At 45.5% G+C, this 9,714-nt stretch overlaps 1 protein-coding gene across 1 annotated transcript in view; it reads right to left on the bottom strand.

The window, feature by feature from the left end:
• The window catches only part of ATP2B4 (ATPase plasma membrane Ca2+ transporting 4), a 76,811-nt gene that overhangs the window by 52,770 nt on the left and 14,327 nt on the right, over positions 1-9,714 (bottom strand). The window contains exons 2-7 of the mRNA XM_007941164.1: positions 9,294-9,491; positions 8,599-8,856; positions 7,771-7,896; positions 7,185-7,310; positions 5,962-5,997; positions 4,238-4,399 (exon numbers count right to left, since the gene is read on the bottom strand). Coding sequence (XP_007939355.1) covers positions 4,238-4,399; positions 5,962-5,997; positions 7,185-7,310; positions 7,771-7,896; positions 8,599-8,856; positions 9,294-9,491 — 906 coding nt within the window. The remainder of the gene's footprint in view (positions 1-4,237; positions 4,400-5,961; positions 5,998-7,184; positions 7,311-7,770; positions 7,897-8,598; positions 8,857-9,293; positions 9,492-9,714) is intronic.

Raw genomic sequence — 9,714 nt, 5'->3', positions numbered from 1 at the left:
ATGAGGAAATTGAAGATTTTTAACAACTTCTGCAACCTGAAATTGACCAAACATGCAATCAAGATGTGCTGATTATCACTGTTGACTGGAATGAAAAAACTGGAAACAAAGAAGAATCACTGGTAGTTGGAAACTTTGGCCTTCGAGAAAGAAATAATGCTAGAGATTACATGATAGAATTTTGCAAGACCAACAACTTATTCATTGCAAATACCTTTTTTCAACAACCAGACGGCAGCTATATATGTGGACTTTGCCAATACACAGGAATCAGACTGACTACATCTGTAGAAGAGGCGATGGAGAAGCTCAATATCTTCAGCTAAAACAGGGCAGGAGCTAATTGTGGAACAGACCATCAACTGCTCATTTGCAAGTTGAAGTTGAAGTTGAAGACAATTAAAACACGAGAGCCAAAATATGATCTTGATTATATCCCTCCTGAATTTAGAGACCATTTAAAGAATAGATTTGATGCATTTATTACCAATGACCAAAAACCAGAGGAACTGTGGGATGACATCAAGAACATCATCCATGAAGAAAGCAAAAAGGTCATTAAAAAGACAGGAAAGGAAGAAAAGACCAAAATGGATATCAGAAGAGACTTGAAACTTGCCCTGGAATGGAGAGTAGCTAAAGCAAATGGAAGAAATGACAAGATAAAAGAGCTGAACAGAAGATTTCAAAGAGCAGTTAAAGAAGACAAAGTCAATTATTATAATGAAATGTACAAAGACACAGAGTTGAAAAGCCAAAAGGGAAGAACACACTTGGCATTTCTCAAGCTGAAAGAATTGAAGAGGAAATTTAAGCCTTGAGTTGCAATATTGAAAGATTCTATGGGCAAGATATTGAATGATGCAGGAAGCATCAAAAGAACATGGAAGGAATACACAGAGTCACTGTACCAAAAGAACTGGTTAATGTTCATCTATTTCAGGAGGTGGCATACAATTAAGAACCAATGTTACTGAAGGAAGAAGTCAAAGCTGCACTAAGGGAAGTGGTGAAAAACAAGGCTCCGGGAATTGACGGGATATCCATTGAGATGTTTCAATGAATGGATGCTGTACTAGAGGCACTCACTTGGCTATGCCAGGAGATTTGGAAGACAACTATCTGGCCAACTGACTGGAAAAGATCCATATTTGTACTCATTCCAAAGAAAGGTGATCCCACAGAATGTGGATATTATCAAACACTATCATTAATACTGCTAACCAGAAGGCTGGCGGTTCAAACCCACCAGCTACTCCTCGGAAGGAAGGTTGGGCAATCCTATTTCCGTAGTGATACTGCCTCAGAAACCCAAGGAGGGGTCGCTGTGAGTCGGGGCCGACTCGATGGCACATAACAACAACAACAACAACATCAATATCTCATGCAAGTAAAATCTTACTGAATTCAAAAACGGTTACAGCAGTATATTGACAGAGAACTTCCAGAAATGCAAGCTGGATTCAGAATAGGACATGGAACAAGGGACATTGCTGATGTCAGACGGATCTTGGCTCAAAGCAAAGAATACCAGAAAGACATTTACTTGTATTTTATTGACTATGTAAAAGCATTCAATGTGTGGATCATAACAAATTATGGATAACATTGAGAAGAATGAGAATTCCAGAACACTTAATTATGCTCATGAGGAACCTGTACATAGACCAGGAGGCTGTCATTCAAACAGAACAAGGGGACACTGCATGGTTTAAAATCAAGAAGGGAGTGTGTCAGGGTTGTGTCCTTTCACCATACTTATTCAATCTGTACACTGAACAAATCCAAGAAGCTACACTATATGAAGAAGAACATGGCATCAGGATTGGAAGAAGACTCATTAACTTATGCTATGCAGATGACACAACTTTGCTTGCTGAAAGTGAGGATGACTTGAAACACTTGCTGATGAAGATTGAAGACTACAGTCTGCAGAACAGATTACACCTCAATATAAAGAAAACAAAAATCCTCACAATGGGACCAATAAGCAGCATCATGATAAATGGAGAAAAGAATGAAGTTGTCAAAGACTTAATATCACTTGGTTCTACAATAACACCAATGGAAGCAGTAGTCAAGGTATCAGACGTCATATAGCATCGGGCAAATCTGCTGCAAAGAGCCTCTTTCAAGTGCTGAAGAGCAAAGATGCTTCCTTGAAGACTAAGGTGTGCTTGAGACAAGTCATGATATTTTCAATCACCTCATATGCATGTGAGAGCTGCACAATGAAAAAGGAAGACTGAAGAAGAGTCGATCCTTTTGAGGTGTGGTGTTGGTGAAGAATGCTGAAAGTATCATGGACTGCTGAAAGAACTAACAAATCTGTCCTGGAAGAAGTGCAGCCAGAATGCTCCTTGGAAGCGAAAATAGCCAAACTTCATCTCACCTAGTTTGGTCATGTTGTAAGAAGGGACCATTCCCTGGAGAAGGATATCATGCTTGGTAAAGTGGAAGGACAATGAAAAAGGGGAAGGCCCTCAATGAGATGGATTGACAAAGTGGCTGCAAGCTTATAGCAAGGATTGTGGGTCTTGCACAGGACTGGGCAGTGTTTCGTTTTGCTCTACAGGAGGTTGCTATGAGTTGGAGACAATTCAACGGCACCCAACAACAACATGTGGCTAGTGGCTACCACAGTGGGCACAACACAGACCCCTTGCTACTCAACATGTGGTCAGCAGACCAATAGTATTAATATTTCTGGTGGCATAGTGCCTAAGGCATTTGACCACTAACCAGAAGGCTGGCAGTTCAAACCCACCAGCCACTCTGCAGAAGGAAGAGTGGGCAATCTACTTCCACAGAGATACTGCCTCAGAAACCCAAGGAAGGGTCACTATGAATCGAGTCAATTCGACGGCAAAGAGTTTGGTTTTTTTTTTTTTTTTGGGTTAGAGGCCCTGTTAGAAATGCAGAATCTCAGGCTCTACCCCAGACTGCCTGAATCTGAATCAGCACTTTAACAAGACCCCTAGGTGACCTGTACACACCGAGAAGCACTGAGTTAGATTACAATAATTCTGGTAAACAGAGGGGTGAGTCAGAAAATAATTGTTAGCTGGTGTCCAATCAGCCCGACTCTTGGTGGCCCCATCTACAACAGGGCAAATGCTGCCCAATCCTACACTGTTCCCAACGATTGGCTGTAGATTGGATTGTTGTGATCCATAGGGTTTTCACTGGCTGATTTTCAGAATTAGATTGCCAGGCCTTTCTTCCTAGTCTGTCTTAGTCTGGAAGCTCTGCTGAAACCTGTTCAGCATCATAGCAACATGTAAGCCTCCACTAATGGTGGGTGCTGCACATAAGGTGCATCGACTGGGGGAACAGAACCTAGGTCTCCAACATGGAAGGCAAGAACAGTGGGCTCACTGAAGGAGCAATCTTCCTTGTGTTCCCTCCTGCCCCTGTTCCATTAGAAGAGGGTGATGGGAGAGAGGGGAACGTAGAGCTAGAGAAGTCACTTCCTCATGCTATACATATTTAGTGATCTCTCCTCTGGAAGAGACATCTCAAACCACTGTTTTCCTTTTTCCTGCAGTCATAGTGCCTAAGGCATTTGACTGCTAACCAGAAGGCTAGCAGTTCAAACCCACCAGCCACTCCTCGGAAGGAAGACTGGGCAATCTAATTCTGCAGTGATACTGCCTCGGAAACCCAAGGTAGGGTCGCTATGCGTCAGATCCAACTCCACGGCAGTGAGTTTGTTTTTGTTTTGGTTATTTTGAATTTACTGCTCTGTGCTTGGCAAGATGCTAGTACTATGCTAGGTGACTGCCTCCAGCAAATTTCAGGCTTCTCTATCCTTAAGGAATTCATAAGCCAGTACATGAGACAGGTAGGTAGTTAATAAAGTCCTCCTTCTGGCTAATGTAAACGTCCCCGGTTATGATATAAGCTCTTTGCTTCTCATTTGTTTGAATGAAAAAGACCTCAGGGCCTGGAGTCCCTACAGACAGGTAACATTTCCAGCAACATTTCTCTCTGGAAAGGACTGCAACCTTAAAGAGAATAGATGAAAAGCCTTGGAAGTGGCCAGAGGGTGATGTAGAGAAAGACACTGCTACCTAGAGCCCATTAGCCACCCCGAAGTTCTAGTTTCTTTGCCCTGGCAGTCCTGATTGGTGTAGAAAGAAGGGAATCAAAGTGGCAAGGATCAGGAATACCACTGAGAACACTTCAACAACAATGATGATGATGACTTTGACAATGAAGAACCTCTCCTACTCACCAGCCTTCCCAATCTGGACAGCCAGGCGCGTCAGCTTGCCCTGCAGCACCGACTTCTCCTTTTTGGGCATCTTTGCCGCCTTCTTCTCTTTTTCCTCACTGTCAATCCCATCCTGGCTGTTGAGTGGTTGGATCTCCAGGGCCACTCCATCCTGGGTCTTTGCTGGGGTGTACACACAGACAGAACAGGTGAGCAGGGAGGGTGGAAGCAATGGGTACCAGGCAGGTGGAAACCAAAAATCCCTCTGTCTTCTTCTTGGAACACACCTTGGGCCCTGACATGAGTTCTGACCATCCCCACCCCATGCCGGACATGAGATTTGCCTGCAACCTTCTATTAGGGCCTTTGGAGTGACATCCTGACACTGGAGAGAAATGGGTGCTTTTAGGGTATGGATTTCCTCTTTAGTGGCAGCTTCCTGGCACCACCTCAGAGCACCACACCAGTTTTATTCCAGCAACGAGATTAGTCATGCCACTAAACAGTATTACCAACAACCACCCTTCCTGGAATTCAGTGCTTAAAAATAGTGACGCTTCACTGCAGAAAGGGGCTGAGGGGGAAGGTTGGCAGATGTTTTTTGAGGGTATAAAGGTCCTAGTTTGCTTTGTTAAAAGGTTTATCTCTTTCCATATAAAGATTGGCAGGTAAGAAACACAGACCCTCCCCAGACACAGGGTATTTCCAGCTACTTCTTACATCAAGTAACAGATAGGGAAAGGTAATCCCCTTCTCCCCTGTCCAGCGAAGGTAGGGAGGCACCAGGTGGGAACTGGGGCTAGGCATTTTGAAGGAGAGGGAAGAAGCTAGTGTGAGGTGCCCCCTGGAATAAGAGAAAGCAGGGATAAAGACAGATAAATCTTTTTTTTTGTTTTTATTAAGAAGAGTTAGAGACCTGAAACTAAAGAATAATTTCTGTTTAGCCCTGGTTCTCTGATGTGGAACCATGATGCAGGTCAGAAAGGAAAAAAAAAATTCTAGGAATTATCTCAAGAGAACAGTTCTTCCTGGTTCCCAGCACCCCTCCAACTTCATCCCTGCAGAGCTCAGCCCCTCTGCTTAGGATGTCCTTCCTGAGAGACTCTCACTGCTATCAGACTCACAAACAAGACAGAGACGGGATGTAAACACAGCCACCAAAAAAGAAACACACATCAGACCGGGAGGAAGAAAACAGACTGTGGAGAGAACAAAGAAAGAGGTAGGGAGAGAAGGACAGAGGAAGGGCTCTCTCCAAGCACCTCTGAGAAGACTAGCAGAGAAAGAAACCAGATCAGAAGAGGACACCGATGAGGAAGCCAGCAAGAGGAGGGTGCAGGGACTACCCACCCCAGCTGCCACCACCACAAAGACCTGAGGTCTTCCAACCCAGAAACTGATGGGCTCAGGTTCTGGACCACTGGTGTTGAAACTCAGCCTAGGGCAATGAAGTACAGAATTCAGCACTCTGGAAAAAGCAGATTGATCCTACATACACTCCAAAAGAAGTCGCTGACATGAGGTTCCATGAGCCAACAGCAGAGGGTGCTGTCGTCCCATCTTAAATTGGGATTGGGACATAGAGATCACCCCAAAATCTCTGCACCGTCCTCAGGATGAGGCGTCTGGGCCACAGCAGCAGATAACAGACTTATGGAGAGGAAAAGGGAGAAGGCGGATGGCCTGGAGAGGTCTGGCTGAAGGTGGGCAGGTAGAGATGGCAAAGGAGTGGGTGGAGAGGTTACCTTTGTTGCGATTTTCAGGGACTCCTTGTTTTTTACCTGTTTGAACAGAAAGAAAAATGTGGGGTGGAGACCCAAAGTGACTCTTAAGAGATTAGATATCCAATTTGTTGGTCCTTTTCAGAGCCCAGAAGGGCAGCAGCAAAGAGGCTGGGCTGCAGGGAAGGGAAATGGAGAGGAAGCTCATGCCTTGTCCTGACACACGCAACCTTACTAGAGGCACTCATGAATTCGGGGCTATGTGACAGAAACGCCCATCCATGCAGGTGTGTGCACAGGTGGGTACACCCACACCTGGCCATTTTCCACAGAGCACTGTTGCTGCTGGTGGGGTGGCTCCCAGCTGAGATCCATCACTTGGAAAACTGGGGTAGAGGGGCAGGGAGGGAAATGTTTCAACTGTTTCTGCAGAGGGCAAGGGCCCTAAAAAGCATCTCCGGGTCAGTTCAACAGCACACGCACACTAGCATCCTTCTCATCTGCAGGGAGCCACAATAGATTTAGTCTCATTTTCGAGAGCTTGTGCTTTGTTTCCTTTTCATAAACTGCCCTTACTAATCCTGGTCGTAGCCAAGATGATCCTCCAGTCAAGCAGTGGAAATCCTTGTCTCCCAAAGAGGAAGAAGGGCTGCTTATGGTAAGGAGTAGCTTTGGTTTTATATCTTTTTCTCCTTTGCCCTGTGTTTCCTACCTTTAGGAACAAATGAATGGCAAAGACAGGACTAACTTCAAGGTAGACATTACCTCTTTGTTCCCATTCTCCTAGCTCAAGTCTCTCTTCCACTGACAGCCCACGGTTTCAGCAGATAGCCAGTTTTTTCTCCTGGCCACTCTTCCCTTGGCCTTGGAAGTTCACTTGATGCCCCATGTTTGAGGAAGGAAGTGACAGAAGGAGGAGTACATGGAGGGCATTTGTGGCCAGAGCACCCAGCCAACTCATTTTGGGCAGGCTTTATAACTCATTCCCTTACAACCCACCAACTGACACAGGAATTGAGGTTCAAAGGCAACTTCATTTGGGAGTCTAGAGCCAGGATCTGGTTTTCATCAGAGCACCCCGGGAAGCCAAAGTTCACATTTTTTATCTTGGCAAGGGGTTTGGATATCTGCTTCCTTCATTCCAGCAGATTCTTCCAACCAGGTATTTCATCCAGATCTGCTTCCTCACTTCCTAGTTTGTCCACGGGCATCAGAGGCAAGAGATTCTCATTTTGAATGCCCCTTACCTTTCTTCTTCTTCTCCTCCCCATCTCCCTCACTGGCCCCCAAGAGGGTAAAGATGATTCCGGTCTGGGAGTTGATGCCAACAGCAGTCACTACCATTCGGCCAGAACCTTCCATGACATGGGTTCCTGCACAGAAAGGGAGAAGATGAAAGAGAGCATTGTTTGTTACACCTCGCCACGAATCAGTAGGAAACCCAAACTTAGAAAAAAATCAGTTCTTCTTCCCTCCTCCCAATGGATAATGATTTACTCAGCAGATGGAAGGAAAAGGTAAAGAGCTGGACCTATTTAAAACAGATCAAGCAAGCTGGGGGTTGACAAGAAAAATGCGTCTAACTGCTTCAAGGTAAGGGCTCCCCCCACCAGCGCCCCTCTGAGGTCCCTGCAGCATCTTCTTCACAGAAAGTCTCGTTTAAGTTGCCTGTTATACTTGTACTCAGCTCACCAATATGCTTTTACCCAAGTTGAATGCAGAGGAAGGAGACAGGATAGGGCCACAGGGGAGGGGAGGGTCTGGACCAGGTATCTGTGGCTTGACTGTCAAGGGGGAAGGTAGAATGGGAACTTGGCAAACCAGTGGCTGTACCTGAGAGCAGCATGGGGTCTTTGTCCAAGGACTTCTTGACATGGTCTGACTCCCCAGTCAGAGAGCTCTCGTCGATCTTCAGATCATTCCCTTGGATCAGGATCCCATCTGCAGGCAGCAGATCACCTAGTGTACAGAGGGGAGGGGCAAAGGAAAGGTGAGTAAGGGCCTGGAGGGGAGTAGGGACCATCCAACTACTTCAACCCATCTAAGGGCTGCTTCCCTGGGTCCTACTTGTAGTACAATGGCCCAGGGAGTATCTGGAGAGCCTTTAAAAACAATGGTACCTTTGTACCACCTGGAATTAGATGCCTTTCCAGGTATTATAAATTAAAACTATTATTAATCCCCAAACACCTTCCCATGACCTGAATATTATATACTTCTAACCCTGAGGCACACAGGGTACAAGTTTGACAATCTTCTGGGAGCGTTTTTATTTCTTAGAGTTACTTCCCACAATCTCCTTAACACTAACTATGAAGCTGACACAATCTGGGGTTTATCTTTTTTGGGTCCTCACCAATTGCTAGGCCGCATGCCCAAGGGCCAAACAAAAACCAAATTCACTGTGATCGAGTTGATTCTGACTCACAGTGACCCTGTAGGACGGAGCAGAATTGCCACACTGGGTTTCTAAGGCCATAAATCTTTATAGAAGCAGACTGCCACCTCTTTCTCCTATAGAGAAGCTGGTAGCTTGGAATCATCAACTTTTCAGTCAGCAGCCTGGTGTTTTTTAACCAATGCACCACCAGAGCTCCTTTCCAAGGACCTACTCCCAAAATAAGGAGGATGGCATGGATACAAGAAACACGGCGTTCTCACCATACTTGATTTGGGCGATATCACCCACCACGATCTCAGCCACAGGAAGCTGGATGATCTGGCCATTTCGGATGATGGAGAACTTTTGCTCCTGTTCAATGCGGCTCTGCAGCCCCCGGAATTGCTTCTCTTTGCTCCAGTCATTGAAGGCAGTCACCAGTACCACGATGAGCACTGAGAACAGGATGGCCGCCCCCTCGATCCAGCCGGCTTCTGCCTCCCCTTCATCTTCTGGGGTGCTTGCGCTTTCACCACACTCTATCCCAGGGAGGGGATAGAAATAAAAGGTTACCCAGGGGCTTTTGTTAACATTCAGAAATTGGGGTAGTAATGAAACCATCCCCTGAGGAGCAAATGGCTAAATAGAACAAAACATGTCAATGCAAATTATAGTCCAGTCATATGTAAAGAACATGATTCCCAACGTGGTCCAGTGCCCATTGTTATTTCCCACAATGTCAGACAATTGGTTGGGGGCACTTTGAGCAGCAGGGCTTTGTGGGTTGGGTTGAGGGTGAATAACTTCTGAATGTTGTGGCTAATAATTTGGTGGGAGAAGCAGAGGAAAGAATAGATTGACAGTTACCAGTTGGCTTCCTTTGGTGAACTTACCCTGGAAAATGGGAAATAAGGTTTAAGGTAAAACTTGTCCACCACCACCAATACAGTCATGCTGAGTTGTTCAAGACACTCACGTTCGTTTTCTCCACCAGGGGGGCGGTAGAAGGACAGGACCAGGGAGATGACAGCTGCGATCTCCAGGATGATAAGTGTGACATCTTGAAGGGCTTCCCACACTAATTCTAAGAAGGTCTTGGACTTTTTTGGGGGAATCAAATTCTGTCCAAACACTTGCCTTCGTTTCTCCAGATCCGCAGGGTTCCCAGAGAGACCTGAAAAGGACATAGGAGTAGGAAGGATGAGAGAACAAAGGGGAGGAGATGAATGATAGATGAAGGCAGTTAAAATACCCCTTAAAAAAAAAAAAAAAAAAAAAGACCCCTTAAAAAGAACCCCTTAATTCCTTTTCCTGGTTTGCCCATGTATGAGATCTAGTTAGGGTGACCAATGATCCCAATTTTCCCAGGACTGAAGGGATGTGGGATTTCAGTGCTA

This window comes from Orycteropus afer, unplaced genomic scaffold (genome assembly GCF_000298275.1).
Source record: "Orycteropus afer afer isolate SDZICR_OR568_19922 unplaced genomic scaffold, OryAfe1.0 scaffold00075, whole genome shotgun sequence".
NCBI lineage: Eukaryota > Metazoa > Chordata > Mammalia > Tubulidentata > Orycteropodidae > Orycteropus > Orycteropus afer.
Note: the sequence above shows the minus strand (reverse complement) of the source record. Positions and strands in the feature narration are given on the sequence as shown.